The sequence below is a fragment of the Rhinolophus ferrumequinum genome, chromosome 4 (assembly GCF_004115265.2).
Source record: "Rhinolophus ferrumequinum isolate MPI-CBG mRhiFer1 chromosome 4, mRhiFer1_v1.p, whole genome shotgun sequence".
Lineage (NCBI taxonomy): Eukaryota > Metazoa > Chordata > Mammalia > Chiroptera > Rhinolophidae > Rhinolophus > Rhinolophus ferrumequinum.
Genome location: NC_046287.1, coordinates 62324644 through 62341909, shown reverse-complemented (window position 1 = coordinate 62341909; position 17266 = coordinate 62324644). Strand labels below are relative to the sequence as shown.

The following is a 17266-nucleotide window of genomic DNA, read 5'->3' as shown; positions in this document are numbered from 1 at the left end:
TACTATTCACAAGAAACCAACGAAGCAAAGCAAAACAAAAAACATTGACTCCCTTGGCCCAGTCCAATGACTGCCTTACTTTGGCCATTGCCTGTAGCCATACTGTCCCAGCTGCTCAGATTCATCTTTGCCTTTTCTTACAGGTTTGTGATCACTCGGCCAGCCAATGATTTTAAGCTGCTGCCCTCAGATCTTGTGTTCTGTGCTATCCCTTTCAACATTTCGTGTTACAAAAAGGATAATACTTCATATCATGGTCCAAATGAAATTATAAACACGATTCCACTGACATCAGAGGCACCTACAGACATAAATTATCCTCCTGTTGAACAGAAGACAACGCAGTCCTTGAATACATTAGTCCATTTTTTGGAGCCAAAAACTACTCTTGCTAGTAGTGATTCTAAACAAGCCATTTTGACTAAGAATGGTAAACCATTACCTGAGACACATCTAGGCAAAACCATGAAGAAAAATGGAGAGGCAAACATGAAGGAGACCATAAAGGACAATGTTTCTGCGTATCCAAAGTCAAACTAGACCTGCCGATATTCTCCACAAGCTCCTAGCTTGCTACTTATAAGGCATCTCCAGAGATGGTGACTGAACAAGGAAAATAAAAATGGAAGCATGCCATTTTCATGCCCATTGCTTAGTGGTCAGTCAGCAAGCCCACACTATTTGGAAAGAAGCAAAAGGCTGATCCAATACCACTGGATCTGATGTGATAAATAAAGAAATATATGATAAATGCCTCTGGAAGGAAAGTTCATTGCTCTGTGTCTTTTAAGTAGGAAACATGTTAGTCTGAGCTGTGTTAAAGAAGTCCTTCAGCGCTTGCTGGGTTCCTCCAGTCAGGGAAGACAAGTAATCAAGATAACAGTGAGAACTAGACACCAGAGACAAGAAATAAAGAGCCCCCAAATCAAGAATCTTACATTCTTTATCCTCAAACAGGCAAATAGTACACTAGTATATTATCTCTTTTCCCCTCATGCTTTTTCTTTCTTCATCTCTCTCTATAGGAGGTAACAAAGGCCAGATGGGAAGATGGGAAGATGCTGGTTTGAACTGGCAACTAGTTTGTATAAAACTAAGACCTAGGTATATGCCTGGCTCAAGAATGAATATTAGATTACACTGGGATGGGATAGATTGAAACATATCACATAGATTGAAATATAACCTCCTAAATTCTCTAATTCAAGAATAAAGACATCATGGCATAAAAAGTATAAAATATTTCCCCATATTCCAAAAGGAACCAATACACTGTTCTATAAACCTTATCTTCGATTAAGTAATTTAATCTAGGTATTACCCTGATAACACAGTAAACAAAAGTTCAGGACATCCAGGAAGTATGGTGGTCTTATAATGATGAACTTTATGAGCTTTATAAGCAATGCCTTCTTGTGTTATAGATACAAACTACATAGAAAGGAAGAGGAAAGAAAAATAAACCATACTTCTCATAAATTGTTTTACATAATGTTTATGATATTCTTCACATTTTAAATACCATCTTTGCTGATTTGATATTATTACCTCCACTTTACAAAGGAGGAAACTATGTCACGATAAGGTTGGCAAATAAAGTATACCAGGTTAAATTTGAACTTCAGACAAATAACAAATTTTTAGTTTGAGTGTGTCCAAATTAGCTAGTAAATAATCAAATGAATACTTAAACCTGATTTATTTGACTCCAGCACTTATACGCATTATGCCTCCAAGCACACAAATAAAATAAGTAAAACAAAACTAAAAAAAAATAAAACTTCATCCACAGGAAATAAAATTTTGTATTAGTTAAGCTTTGGTTGTAATGAAATCAATTTATGTGGAAAAAAAGTGTAAGGAAAGTTGTCAGAGACCAAGGAAATTCTTTTTTTCTTTTTTTAAAATTTTTATATTGAAGGTTTAATATACAGTTCGAAGGTTTATGATACAAATCCCCCCACCACTTTTCCATTATTTTTTTCTTTATATTATACTTAATTTTCTAAAAGATTTTTATTAAAATATAGATAACATACAACATTATATTAGTTTCAGATGTACACCACAGTTATTCAACATTTATATATCTAAAGAAATGATCACCATGATAAGTCCAGCAACCATCTGACACCGTACCATGCTATCACAGTATTATATTCCCTATGCTGTACATTACATCCCCATGACTTATTTGTTTTATACCTGAAAATTTGGACCTCTTGTTCACCTTTCCCTGTTCCCCCTCTTTTTAATTTTTCAAGTACAGTTGACATTCAATATTATATTAATTTTAATTGTGCAGCATAGTAGTTAGACATTTGTATAGTTTAAGAAATGATCCCCCTGACTAGTCTAGTACCCACCTGGCACTATACATAGTTATTACCGTTCATTGACTATATTCCCTGTGCTTTGCTTTACATCCCCATGACTGTTTTGTAACTACCAGTTTGTTCTTCTTAATCCCTTCACCCTGCCCCCCAACCTCCTCCCATCTATCACCCAAAAAGTCTATTACCAATATGAGACCATACATAGTTATTACAATATTATTGGCTATATTTCTCATGCTATACCCTACATCCCCATGATTACTGTGTAACAACCAATTTGTACTTCTTAATCGCTTCCCTTTTTCACTCATCCCTGACCCCCTCCCATCTGACAACCATGAGTATGTTCTCTGTATCTATGAGTTTGTTTCTGTTTTGTTTGTTTTATTTCTTCTTTAGATTCCACATGTAAGTGAAATCATATTGCATCTGTCTTTTTCTGTCTTACATACTCCACTTAGCACAAAACCCTCCAGGTCTATCCACGCTGCTGCAGATGGCAAAAAACCATTCCCTTCCCTGGCTGAGTAATATTCCAGTCTATGTACCACCCCCTCTTTATCAATTTTCCATCGACAGACTCACAGGCTGCCACCACAACTTGGCCATTGTAAACATGCTGCAATGAACATATGGATGCACATGTCCCCTCAAAGTAGTGTTTTGGGTTTCTTCAGATAAATACCCAGAAGTGGGATTACTATGTCCTTCTTTGTCTCTTGTTATAGCCTTTGTTTTAAAGTCTATTTTGTCTGGTATAAGCTTTGTTTTAAAGTCTATTTTGTCGGGTATAAGTATGGCTACACCAGATTTTTTTGTTTTTAAAGTTTCCATTTTCATCAAATACATTTTTCCATCCCTTCACTTTCAGTCTGTGTATATCTTTCAATCTGAAGTCATTCTCTTATAGGTAGCATTATGTAAGGGTTTTGTTTTCTTATCCTTTCAGCCTTCCTATGTCTTTTGAGTGGAGCATTTAATTAATTTACATTGAAAGTAATTGTTGATAGATATGTAACTATTGCCATTTTATTATTCATTATTTTGATATTTTTTTCTCCATCTTAAAGAAGTCCCTCTAAAATTTCTTGTAATACTGGTTTGGTGGTGATGAACTCCTTTAGCTTTTTGTTGTCTGGGAAGCTCTTTATCTGTCCTTCAACTCTACATGATAGCTTTGCTGGGTAGAGTAATACTGGTTGTAGGTCCTTGCATTTCCTCATCACATTGAATATTTTGTGCCAATCCCTTCTGGCCTGCAAAGTTTCTGTTGAGAAATCAACTGACAATCTTATGGGGGGCTCCCTTATAAGTTACTAGTTGCTTTTCTCGGGCTGCTTTTAGGATTCTCTGTTTTCTTTAACCTTTGTCATTCTAATTGTGATGTGTCTTGGTGTTGGTGTGTTTGGGTTCATCTTGTATGGGACTCTCTGCACTTCCTGGGCTTATATGTCTATTTCCCTCGCCAAGTTAGGGAAGTTTTCAGTCATTATTTCTTCATATAGGTTTTCAATTCCTTGCTTTCTCTCTTTTCCTTCTGGTAACCCTATGATGTAAATGTTGCTACACTTGATGTTGCCCCAGAGGTCTCTTAAACTCTCTTTATTGTTTTTATTCTTTTTTCTTTTCGCTCTTCCAATTGGGTGTTTTTTGATACCTTGTCTTCCAAATTGCTGATTCAGTCCTCTGCTTCATCTAGTCTGCTGGTGATTCCTTCTAGTGCATTCTTCATTTCAGTTATTGTGTGCTTCACTTCTGACTGGTTCTTTTTTATGGTTTCTGTATCCCTTTTATGCTTGCTATCTATTTGTTGACGTTCTCACTAAGTGCCTTGAGCATCCTTATAACCATTGTTTTGAACTCTGCACTTGGGAGGTTGCTTGCCTCCATTTTGTTTAGTTTCTTTTCTGGAGTTTTCTCCTGTTCTTTCACTTGAGATGCATTTTTTTTTCCTTTTTTATTTCTTTTTTCCCTCATTTTGGCTGCTTCTCTGTTTCTATGTATTAAGTAGATCTGCTATGTCTCCCAGGCTTGGCCAGGTTGCCTTATGTAGTAAATGCCCTCTGGTGCCTTGGCACAGCCTCTGGTCACCTGCTCCAGGTGCTCCAGGAGTGTCCCTTGTGTGGGTTGTACGTATCCTACTGTTATAGTTAAGTCTTGATTGCTATTGGTACATGAGTGAGTGGGATTGACCCTCAGGCTGATTGATTGTGAGGTTTGGCCATATCCATAGTTTATAGGCTGCTTTTCGGGGGTCTTACCCCACTGAATGGGATTTGCCCCAGTGGGCTATGGTGTCGGTTCAGACTGCTCTTTGGATGTGCAGCTTGTGGGGCTAAATGGGCAGTGCTCTGCTGTGGTCTGAGCTAATCTCCAAGTATATTTGTTCTGGGGCCTATTGCAAAAGGCTCTGGTGCAAGCCCAGGTCACCCACTGCCTGTTACTAGCCAGGGACTACCTAGTAGGAGCTACAAAACAACCTATGGTTGTTTGCTGTCTGTGCTAACCCTGGAGGTAAGTGGAACTTACCACGCTGTGAACCAAGGATGTCTAACACCAGTACCGGCCCTGTGGTAGCTCCCCAAAATGCCAGGACACCCCAAGGCCTGATGTCACCTGCCAGCTTCCTTAAGGTTTAGCCACTGATAAAGCGTCATGTGGTACACAAGTTGGGTGAAGCAGGGTCTCAGGGAGTCACTACAGTGGGATGTGTTGTGGTCACCAGGTTAATGTAGACTGGTTTGGTGCCAGTGCTGAGCCTGTAGCTACTCAGCAAATGTCTCAGAGCACCCCGAAGTCTGTAGCTGACCCCTGGGGCCCGTGGTCTTCGATACTTTTCTTAGAAAGAGTGCAATGTGTGCGGGCCTGGCTGCTCACAGAGAAAGTGCCTCTGGTGTTGGGCGAGGTCCCAGTGAGTCAGCAGAATAGAGGAAGCAGAGCTCACCAGGCCAATCAGATTCAGATTTGGCCATTAGGGGAAGGGCTCAACACAGAAAAGATGGCACCCGCCCACCTGTCAGCTGAAAGGAAGAAGGACACCACACAGGGAAAATGGCGACTGTATTTCAGCCCTCGCTATGAAGCCTCATACGTCAGTCTGTCCCTCGTATGTTTCCGACACCCCCTGAATTACTGTCCTGCTGCCAGAGCCCAAGGTAAGTGCCTGGGAGTGAGAGAGTCTGTGCATGGGCCCTTTAAGAGAACGTCTGGGTTTCCTGCAGTTTTTTGCCCCACCCAGATGATCAGAATCCCACTGTTTTTCACAGCCTGTTGTGGAGTCTCCTTTTCCCAGCACCAGTGCTCTGGGCTGGGGAGACTGGTTTGTGGCTGGGGTCCATCGCTTCCCGGGGGAAACCCCATGGCTAGGATATCCCTCCTGGTTTTCAACTGCCACATAGAGGCTTGGGGCTAGCTCGTTTCACGTCTCCACCTTTCCTACCTTTCTTGACATGGCTTCATCTTTATATCCTTAATTATCAAAATCTTGTTCAGCTGGATTTCAGATGATTCTCCAGGTGATTGTTCTATAATTTATTATAATTTTTATGTGTTCATGAAGGAAGCAGGCAAAGTGTTTGCTCTGCCATCTTGGATGTCTTTTTTCTCTCTTTTTTCTTTTTTAGGCTTACCTGTCTTCTTCACCTTTCTCTTTTTACAAACTGACCCTCTTTGTTTTTCCATATACATGGCAAAATATATTTTCCTGCAATTCCAGATTCATAGGAAGAGTTATAAGTGCATGAAAGATTTAACTGGCCTATCTCTGAATCTCAAACCCTAATTTCTAAAAGAAAGTATGTATTGGGTTTAGCTTTGGCCACTCCATCCCACTATCAATAGCTGAGGAACAGGGTGCCTCTGAAGGGAGGACTTGTCTTCACAGAAAGAAGGAAGGATGATTTGTGGCCTGGAAAGACATGCTATCAACATCTACTGCAAAGACAGTATTATTCTTTCTCTCCATTCCCTGGGCCTTTTAATATACATAGCAGGTTTGGCAGAAACAAAATATTCCTGAGAAAGAAAGTGTGGAGTAGCCCTATGTATATTCAAAATACAAAAATCCACTGCTGTACACATATTGACCAATCTGTTTAACATCTCAATCTCAGTTCTCCAGAGTAAACACTTATCCCACAAATAATCTCAATTCCAATACAGCAGAAAAATTAGAATAAGAAATTCTGTATTCTTCATATTTTAGGGGAATGTGTACCAGAAATATGGCTAACGAAATATTGAGTTATATGCAACTATAGCCAATGTGTGAGTACTCATACTAACAGTACGGATAAATATATTAAAATTGGCAGAGTACCCCTAGACTCATGTGCCAAGTGATTCTATAACTTCAGAACCAAACCCTTTGTCTATAGGCAACATTTTAATACAGTTTATAACACTAGATCCTTTGGCAATATAGTAGATACCAAACTCATAATGATTGTTCTATTCTTATTAATAGAAAAACTTATATAAAGACAAGAGAAAACATGCAAGCAACTTAACAGCTCATAAGCAACATGTGGGCCAGTAGTTTTTAAGTTTTTTTTCAGTTTTTGACCCTTTCTTAAAATTTGATGAAAGCTACAGCCTTCCTCCCAAGAAAAATTAATATTTCTATGTATTCCACAAAATTCATCATTTAAGTGGGAGGGAAGTCATGGATCACCCTATAGTCTATCCATCATCTTCCCAAATTCCTAATATAGGTCTCCTATAACCAGTGAAGTAGTCTCCAGAAATAACATAAGGCAGGAGAGTCAGGAGATCTGAGCACTTAGTTTGGTTATCTCATTTAACATTTGTGATCTTGGGCAAGTTCTTAAACCTGTCTCAGCTACTTTCCCAGCTCATTTTATTTTTTGTAAAAGCATAAATTTGAACTAAAAGATTGTGAGCACTACTTCCATCTTCATTCATTGAACACATATTTATTCACTGCACACTGTGTATCAGGCACTGTGTTAGATGCTGAGGTAGAGTAATTACCAAAAAAAAAGTTCCTTTCCTCATTGAGCATACAATCTATTTGGAGGAGGCAAAAAATAAAAGAGTAAGCAAATGAGCAAGATAATTACAGATTGTGAGGGAAATACACATGTTGACGTGATAGATAATGTGGTGGTCAGGGACCATTGAAGGGTGGGATCCTGTGGGGGGAAAAATGTGTTTGAGGAAAAGGAACTTGAAATGTTCAAGAAAAGAAAGCAAGTCAATGTGTTTAGAGCATAGTGAATAAATCAGAGGAAGAGTTACATGAGATGATATTGAAAAATTAGGACCTAATTAGAAAACATTCTATAGACCAAGAGAAACAGATTACATTTTATTCTAAGTGCAATAAGAAGGTCTCAAATAACTTTAAATAATAGAATGATGTGTTATTTATATTTTCAAAGATCACTCTGGCACTTATGGTTTCAGCAATATGACTAACTGAATTCAAATGGATTTTCTTCCTCATACAAACATTCAGAAATACTAGGTAAATTATAGCAAAAATTTTAATGTATAGCAGTTCTTAAAATAAATGGAAATTTCCAGCCAGAAGCAACAGGGAAGTCATATTCAAAGAGGGTATTTGTGAGAGATATTGGACTCATATATAGGACTGTTTAGTCATTGGCTGAGATTATAATGCCATGTGGAGCCAGGAGACATATAGATGAGAACTGAGACCCAATTTAACCATCACCTGGGAATGATCAGCCCATCTGTGTTAGAGACAATAAACAGATTCCTCCTACTAATCCAAGATAGGAACAAGAAAATTTATCTTTGCTTAGGGATGTGGGTGTAAAAACACCTATCATGAGAAATTGAAGCCCCAAGCTCATATCATGTGCAGATGTAGTATCCGAATTTATATCCTGCATGGCAGGAATTTAAACTGAGAAAGTAATGGAAAATAAAATCTGGTTCCAGACCAATAACACCCTTGAGGCAACTGGTAGAAAGAAATTAATAATGCTTGGCAGGAAAGAATTCTACAACTCAGGGCAAACAGGACTCCACTGGGGAGGGAGGGGGAATGGGGTGAACTTAAAACTTTTAAAAACTGACAATAAGCCCACAAAAAGTTAGAAATGAAATGAGAAAATTATCTTCTTAAGTGAGAGTCAGCAGACAAATCAGACAAGGTTAACATGACCCCAGACTTTAGATATTAGAACAATATAAAAAAGATCATAAAATTAATACATTTAAAATGATGACAAAAGCTTAAAAATATGATTATAAGTCATAATGAAAGAAAAATGTACTGTGAAAAAATAAGCAGCCAGAAATGAAAAAGAATCCAAACTTCTAGAAATCATTGATTAAAATTTAGTGTAGAAGTTGAACAATAAATTAGATATGGATAAATCTAAAGAATTTACTTGAAATGTAAAATGAAGAGATAAACACATGGAAAATATGAAAGAGGTGTTAAGAGATATGGAGGAAATAATGAAAAAGCCCAATATACAAATAAGTCAATTTCCATGTGCGGAGATAATGGAGAAGATGCAAAAAAAAGTCTTAACATTTTTAGAATTTATAAAACACAAGAATCCTGAAATATAAGAAGTCCAGTGAATCATTATCAGGAAAATTTTTTAAAAATCTACATGCAAACATAGCCATACTTAGACAGTAAAGCAGATTTCCTACAAAAAGATTACCACTGAGAAACTGAGAAAAAAATAATAATAATAATGGACCAATAACATCAAAATGCTGAGAGAAAAATAACAGAAGATGTAAACATATGCATGCTATACTATCTAAATTACTCTGCAAAACAATTTTATGTGAGCAAAGACTTTTAGAAATTTTTACTGAAAGAATTAGAGAAGCATATACTTCCATAAAAAGAGAATGCACCACCACAAAATAGAGAAATATGTAAGGAGCAATGATAAGAAAATAAGTGGAAAATTTTTAGGTAAATATAAATAGGTATTGTTTGCAATAATAATAATAGCAATAATTTTAGAAGGGTTAAGAACAAGTGGAACCAACAGGTTGAAATAATAGAGAATATGAAAGAGGTGTGAAAGTAAAATTATTGTAAGATCATAACATTGTTCAGGAGAAAAGCAGAGGTAATTGCTGTAGCATTTGTTGAAACTAATAGCATGTAAAAATTTTGAACATAATCTAAAGATATAAGAAAGAATAGATGACTTTCAAGTCAGTTGAGAGCAACTAAGTCGTAAAGCAACAAAAAAAGAAGAAAAGAAAGAGATTAAAAATGTTGACTCAATTCATGAGAAGACAGCATTTTTTTTTTTTTTTTTAGAAAATCAAATGAAAAGAATCACATACAGAAATAAAGGTAAAGGGTAGTAATGAATACAGGTACATAAGATATTAAATAAATGTAAATGGATCTATCTTGTTAGGTAAAGGATAAAGATTTTCAGAATAGATTTTAAAAGAATAGTTATATGCTGTTTATATCATAAACTATAATGATTCAGAAAACATGAAAATGAAAGAAAATAAAGAGATATACTAGAAAAATATGGACCAAAAGAAGTGGCACTATTAGTATCAGATAAAGTATACCTTAGAGCAGAAATCATTACTGAGGAAAACAATTTCATTTTGTAACCATAATAATAGTCTTCAGCTAGCAAACACTATAGCAATTCTGAAATTTTATGCACATAACATGGCCTTAAAATATATAAAAGTAAAACTGACAAAATTAAAAAGAAAAATTGAGAAATCCACAATCATAGGGAAGACTTTTAACATACTTTTCCCAGAAACTGACAGATCAAACAGAAAAAGTTAGTACTTACATAGAATAGTATGAACTACAGTTAACTAGCTTGATAAAATAGAGATTAGGTAGATCGATGATAGACAGACAGACAGACAGATAATCTAACAAGTAGAAAGTGGACATTCTTTTCCAGCACATGAATTATGTTTTAAATTTCCATGAAGTCATCAACAAGGCCACTCCCTACAAACCAATGATACTGTGTCAACCACATTAAAATAAAATTCAAAATTGGTAACAGAGACCCAAACCTCAACAAACAAAATTTATCAACATATTTGGAAATAAGCAAAACAACAACAAAAAAACCCTAAACCAACCATGGATCAAATTTAAAACTTCATAATGGGTATTACAAACTCTTGAGATCTCAGTGATGATGAAAAGACTGTGTTACAATCTGTGGCATACTTCAACAAATGGTGATGGGAAAACGCTATACACATGCAAACAAATGAAGCGAGACCCTTATACCATGTACAAAAATTAACTCAAAGCAGATTACAGATCTAAATATAAGCCCTGAAACTATAAAACTCCTAGGAAAAATATAGGGGAAAAGCTTCATGACATTGGGTTTGACAATGATTTCTTGGATATGGCACCAAAAGCAGAAAACAAAAGCAAAAAAATAGATAAGTAGAAGTACATCAAACTTAAAAACTTCACAGCAATGGAAAAAATCAACACAGTGAAAAGGGAACCCGTGGAATGGGAGAAAATATATAAAGAACTTCTACAACTCAACAACAAAGAAACCCAAACAATCCAATTAAAAAATGAGCAAAGGACTTGAACAGACCCTTTTCCAAATAAGATATACACATGGCCAACAAGCATAAGAAAAGATGCTCAATAGCACTAATCATCAAGGAAATGTAAAGCAAAATCAAAATACATACATGCAATGAAATACGATTCAGCCTGAAAAAAGAAGGAAATCCTGTCGTGTGCTACAACGTGGGTGAAGCTTGAGGTCATCAAGCTAACTGAAACAAGCCAGGCACAAAAAGATGATATTGAACATTACGCTTCTATGAGGTTTCTACAACAAAGTCTTACAAACATAAAAGAGGATGGTGATTGCCAGGGACTCGGGGAGTGGGAAAAGGGAGTTTTTATCCAATGGATATAGAGTTTCAGTTTTGCAAGATGAAAAAGTTCTCAAGATGTGAGCTCTGTTGTACAACAACGTGCCTATAGTTAACACCACTTTATGGTACACTTAAAAATGGTTAAGACGGTAAATTTGTTATGTCTTGACCACAATGAGAAAATGTTATGTTATACATGTAAATCAGTAGAAAGAAGTGAATTTGTAACCTTATATGCATTATGTGGAAAGAGATGAAAATTAATTAATTAAAAATTAATGAGGTGATCGTTCAATAAAGCAAATTAAAGACATAATAGTAAATTAACATAAATCTACAGCGATTTCATATTACTCTTGGAATTTCCCAATGTACTTGTCTGGAACAGGAAACCAGAACACAAATCCAGAGTCTCCTTTATTCAATAGCTAACCATTTGTTATTTTGAGAAGTAGCAGAAATTCCCTCTATCGAACAGACTGTTCAGATATCCTAAAGAAACACTGGAGCAACATTTGAACAGAACTGAAGAGTAGGGCAACTAGGTTAAGATGAAGCTGAGGAGAACATGGAAACATCTCTTTAAGATTTGCTCTTCAAATTATGGTCCCAAACTAACAGCATCTACATTACCTATAAATAGGCTCGGTCCCAGACCTGTTGAATCAGAATCTGCATAATATGTGATATCTATCTGTTATATTTCACATTTATATATACATTATATACACATACATACATACATATATACATATATGTACATGCATATATAAATACACACACACATATCGTGGCTTCTGAAAAATTAAAACATCTGGAGGTTTGGTTTTAATGAAAACTACCTCTTCCAACATTTAACTATTTGGCATGTTAACTTCTATTTAAGACCTACAGTACATTCCAAACACCTCTAATTAACTATAAAATCCTCAGGCTAAGTACCTTCAAACTGTAAAGGAGTTAAGGGAGGTCGGAGTTCAGTGAAGTTGGTGCATAGTTTCCTGGAGGAACAATAACTTACAGCTCAAACCCACGAGTTGTTTCTTCCAGGCCAAAAACACAAAAGAGCCCAACCTGTAAAAGTAATCTTACTTCAGTTTCTGGATTGGCATGCTTAGGGAGTGCTGGAAAGTGGAGATGGAGGGGAGGCAGTCAGAGTAATGCAAGCTGCTGGGGATGGGAGGGAGAGAGCGAGAAAAGGCCCTAACACTAATTAGGTTTGAAAGAAGACAGGATGAGTCCAGCCATTGCGTGCTGAGAAGAAAGGAACCTGAGCAGCTGATGCTAAGGTTCAGACTAAACTAACTGCAAGTCCCCTGGGGATTCACAAGGTAAACCTGATTGTCTTTGTCATTTACAATCATTATCAGGCAGGCTGCTTCTGTAATTTTACTGGGGAGCCAATTAGCAGATCCCCGGAGCCAGTGGGGAAATGTCCCAGCCCTCCTCTTGTTTTTAAAAAGGAAAAATAAGGCCACATTTGTGCCGCTGTCTCCTGACTGTTGCCTCTGTAAAGGCAGGGAAGGGGGATAACTTCAGACAACGCGGTGACTCCTCAGCTCAGGTGAGTGGTTGAAGTCAGCCTTTTCTCTGCCTTACTTCCTCAGTTCTCTACCAACCTAAATTAGCTTCCAGATAGCACAGCAAGATTTGTTACTTTTTTTTCGGCCATGTGCCATCTTTTTTGTCTTCAAGAAAATATCTTTGCAGAATTTCATCTTGCAAGTAAGCGGGAAAAGGCCAGCTTATGCACTGAGAAGAAGGCAGTATAAAGAAGGACCAGTCTTCTCTTAAATTTATCTCAGCCCCTCTCTTTCCCCTGACAGCATCCTTTCTCCTGTCTTCCTGTCACCAGACTCTCTAACTAGTTGTCTACTTTCACTACTTTGTTTCCACACCTCTGATTCACTGCTTAAGCCACCCCAAACTGGTTATAACTCCCATTCTTGTGCTAAAAATACTTTCTCAGATCATGAATCCATTCAAGTCACTCAGTATAGTAGAACGTTTAGAACTAGCTTGACTTGAAGTCTCCACAGGATTCAGTACAGTTGATCTCCTCCATCCCAAAATATTATTTTCCCTTGACTCCCGTGAAACAGCAATCTTCTTGTTTTCTTTTTACTTTTCTGACTATGCATTCTCACGTTACCTTCAGCTCTCCTTTTATATAACACAATTAGGTATTAGCATTACTCAAAGCTTGATTTTGAACCTTATTTTTTTCCTCAGATAATTAAAACAGGAGAGCATATACCTGAAATTAAAAGGACAGGAACTATTTACTTCTAGCCATTATTTCCATGCAAGAATATGGGCCCAGTTTTACCAGATTTTTTGAAAAATTTTGAGAGAAATTGAGAATTCTGATTTTAAATAAAAATATTATGCTTTTAATTTTTGTTTATCGCTATGATAGAGCAGTTGTAACAGACCAACATTCACATCAAGAAAAAAATTTTAACTGGATAAAAATTTTTAAAAATACATTTCTGAAGGAATCATAGAACAACACAGTAAGAACTGAAAGTCTAAGATCCAAGACAAAAGAAAAACATAGGTGAGCTCACCATTCTATGCTGTTTTTCCCTCAAGGCATTTACCAGCTACTATAGTAAGTGGTGCTTAACAAGAGATCAAATTGAATTTTAAGGCTAAGAGCTTTCAGCAGTCTCATGGGGCTAGGAGGAAAAAAAGCATTAGAGTTGCAGGTTATCGAGGCAGCTAGGAATTGAGAGGACTTGGTTTTTGGAGGAAAGAGAATTGGAAACCTGAGAATATGACTTTCTGTGGTATTTTTTTCCTTGAGGGAATTATTTACTCCTAATGATTTCAACATGAGAGGCTGAGACGCTAAGAAGAAAGGATCAGTTATGAAACTATAAAGCTAAGGGGAGCTTTGGTCATCCTCTGAGATAAGGAGGTAGAAATTGGTATTCAAGGCCTGCGGGGGGGGGGGGGGCGGGCGGGAGGGGAGGGCGGATAAACAACCTTTGCTTTCAGTTGAGAATCCTGAAAGGTCCTACCTTAGGATTACCTCCAACTAGACGTGGAACAGTTCTCAGAAAGCTTGAAATTAGCTTTAATGCCTCCCATTTCATCATTATATCAAGGTGATCAACCCCCACTATAACTACTTATGGGTAAAAAAATTAATTCTCTCTGCTGGAAGTTAGCATTGTTCAGAGCTTCTACATTTTTTCTACACAGTATCAGTAAAATGGTTGGAGTCAATCTTATCTCTGCCTTAATTTGTGCTTTTCTCTAGCAACCTAAACTAGCCTCCAGATAGGATAGCAAGCCTTTTCTTCCTTCTAATTTCTGAGATACAGCAATGTTGATAGTCTCTTTTACTCTTTTATTCCTTTAAGAAATAAGTAAGTAAACATTTACCATGAATGACAGTGGAGAGACTCAAATGGCCAAAAACCAAGAGAAAAGAAATAGAAAATGGAGGCAACCCCCATATCATCTGTATATAATACATAAGGCAGAGACTTGAAAGTCACTGCTTAACATGTTCAAGACATTGGAGACACTGCCAGTCGGGCACCGGGTGGCAGCATGGAAGGATAAGCCTAGTATGAGAGGTGTGGGGATTCCACTTGCTTTTTAACCATGAAGGAGACAGACCTGGAGGCTGTTGCAACAGTGGTCCAAAGGGTTGCTGGGGTGCTTCGGCACCCGAAACAGCTGGACAAAGTGGAACAGTATTACAGAAGAGAGGCCCGGAAAAAGGCCTCTGTGACAGCCAAATTGAAGGTCCCTATCCAGATGTATAGGGTGTGCATGGGCTTGAGTAAGCCCACAATGCACTGAATAAAGACATCCACTGACACCGGCAAAGACGGGAGTCAGAGTATCACCACCATGGACAGCCTCAAAGACATGAAGGATGCCTCGTGTGCTGCAGTTCAGCCAGCTCGCTACAGCTGTGGAGAACCTCAAGATCATCTCAGTGCCCCAGGCTGTGAGGAGACCCAGCACCTCATTAAACAAGGGGCTCTCCTGCAGGCCCGCGGATGTGTAATGCTGCCAAGATGGGCTGACATACAAGCAGCACTGCATGGAAAGTGGGAACATGCACAGTGTGCCCTCATCCATGGCTAGTTGGGAAGCATGATGGACTCTCAGATGAGCTGGCTAAACAGCTGTGGATGGTGCTGCAGAGGTTGCTGATCACTGTCTCATGATTCCATTTTGCTAGTCTCAGTTGTCAGGATCACAGAAAGAGGAAAATAAATTGACAGGTGCGTACCTGACCAAAAAACTCAAACTAGCTTTGCCCCTTCTGGGAGGTCCAAGAATTGGAAGGAGAAAATGTTTGCTATCTTGGACAGAATTGTGACTCCTAAGAATTGAGGATACACAGGCAGGGAGTGTGCAAAGATGTGCTTTGTCTCCCATCTGGAAAGCATAAGGAACATAAGGAATTATGTCCTGGATGACCTCATCTTTGCCAAAACCCTGATGGTTAAGTGTTTTCCTCCCTATTATGAGATTTTCAGAAACCTCCTGAATATGTACCACCAGGCCCTGAGTACATGGATACAGGAGCTCGAGTTGGAAGACCTAGAAGCAGATGAGATCATGAGCCTGTTGATGTGTGACTTAAACACATACACAAGCACAGAGATGATGGGGAATGTGGAGCTGGTCCCAGAAATGGCCACCAATGTCCTGGAGTTTTTATAATACTTGCTCCAAACATGGTCTCTGAGCTGTACCACATGTGCATATCAACTCTCACTTCAAACATCATTGCCTGGCTGTGGAAAGCACTAGAAACAGACAAGAGACTGAGCATGAAGCTGACCACGCAATACTCCCTGCCATCATCTTCCAGACGTTTGAACAGATTCTTCAAGTTGCTGCTCACGTACATTACGATCTGAAAACAAAGGTAGTACTTTGTGTCTTCAGTAAATGAATTCTTTGTTAAGTAGATACAAAGATGAAGCTCAGTTGTATAAAGAAGAACACTTGAGAAACTGGCAACACCCTCACTATGTTCAGTATATTACAGCAATCATCATCAACTGCCAGAATCCACAGTCAGTTTAAAAAAGAGGCATTTAAAAAATGAAGTGGAAGCAGGCATATCTCTGAACCAACCACACATAGATGGGATTTGAGACACCATTGCAAGGAGAGCTGCCGCAGCCTGCTGGAGAAGGTCTTCTTGGATCTGAGCAACATCTCAATGAGCTGATGCCACAGAGGTGGCTGTTAGGCTCGAATGCTGTAGACATCATCTGTGTCATCATGAAAGAATAGTTTAATGATTTTGTCAAATTGAGAAGTCATATATAAAAGGATGATGAGTAGTAGAGGCGTACCTGTGGGCCCTCACACAGAAGCACATCTCATTCTAGAGAGCAAAGGAGCACAAGGAGGATGGTCAGGGAGGCCGAGCAGCCCCACTTCCTGTTCCAGAAGCTTGGCAAAGATACAGACAGGCATGGTGACACTATTGTCACCACTGCAGAAGTTATTAAGCTAACAGACCCTTCTCTGCTCTACCTGAAAGTCTTGACTCTGGTCAGGAAATACCAGACATCAGGGGTGAATACATCAGCATGCCACTGGCCATCCCAGCTGGGACATGAAGCAGACCATCAGCAAGACTCTGGAATGGCCTGATGCAGGCGAATCCAAACTATGTGCCCATCTTCAAGGAAATCATAGTTCTGAGTCCAAACAAACTATGGCAAAGCTTCTCAAGAAGCCTGTCAGTTTCCAGCTTTGTGTACGTTATTCTGCACTCATCATCCCCACTCTCAGAAATATACTGAAGCAAAACTGACTCTCGAGGGTTCACATTAGACGTTTTAGCTCCTCGTGCCTGTCTCTTGAGGTGCTGAGCATGTTGTTTGTGAGGTGCCCGTGCACATGGCTGCTTGACTAACCAGTGCTCTGTGGGTTGTGATTCTTCAAGCTTTCTCATTTTTATTGTCAACACCCTTTCTCAGGCAGGATGTTGATGTAAAATGCCTCATGGTTGATTATTTGTCACGGTGGTTAAAAGGTGTGTGGAGGGGGAAGAGGCTCTGTCA

General features: G+C 38.3%; 1 protein-coding gene and 1 pseudogene across 1 annotated transcript in view; both read left to right on the top strand.

Moving 5' to 3' along the window:
- Positions 1-540, top strand: part of KCNU1 (potassium calcium-activated channel subfamily U member 1) — a 120574-nt gene extending 120034 nt beyond the window's left edge. Inside the window, exon 29 of the mRNA XM_033104019.1 lies at positions 144-540. Within this exon, the coding sequence (XP_032959910.1) occupies positions 144-540 (397 nt within the window). The remainder of the gene's footprint in view (positions 1-143) is intronic.
- A 14288-nt stretch (positions 541-14828) lies between these two features.
- LOC117021184 (exocyst complex component 3-like) lies at positions 14829-16819 on the top strand (annotated as a pseudogene).
- Positions 16820-17266: the final 447 nt, after the last annotated feature.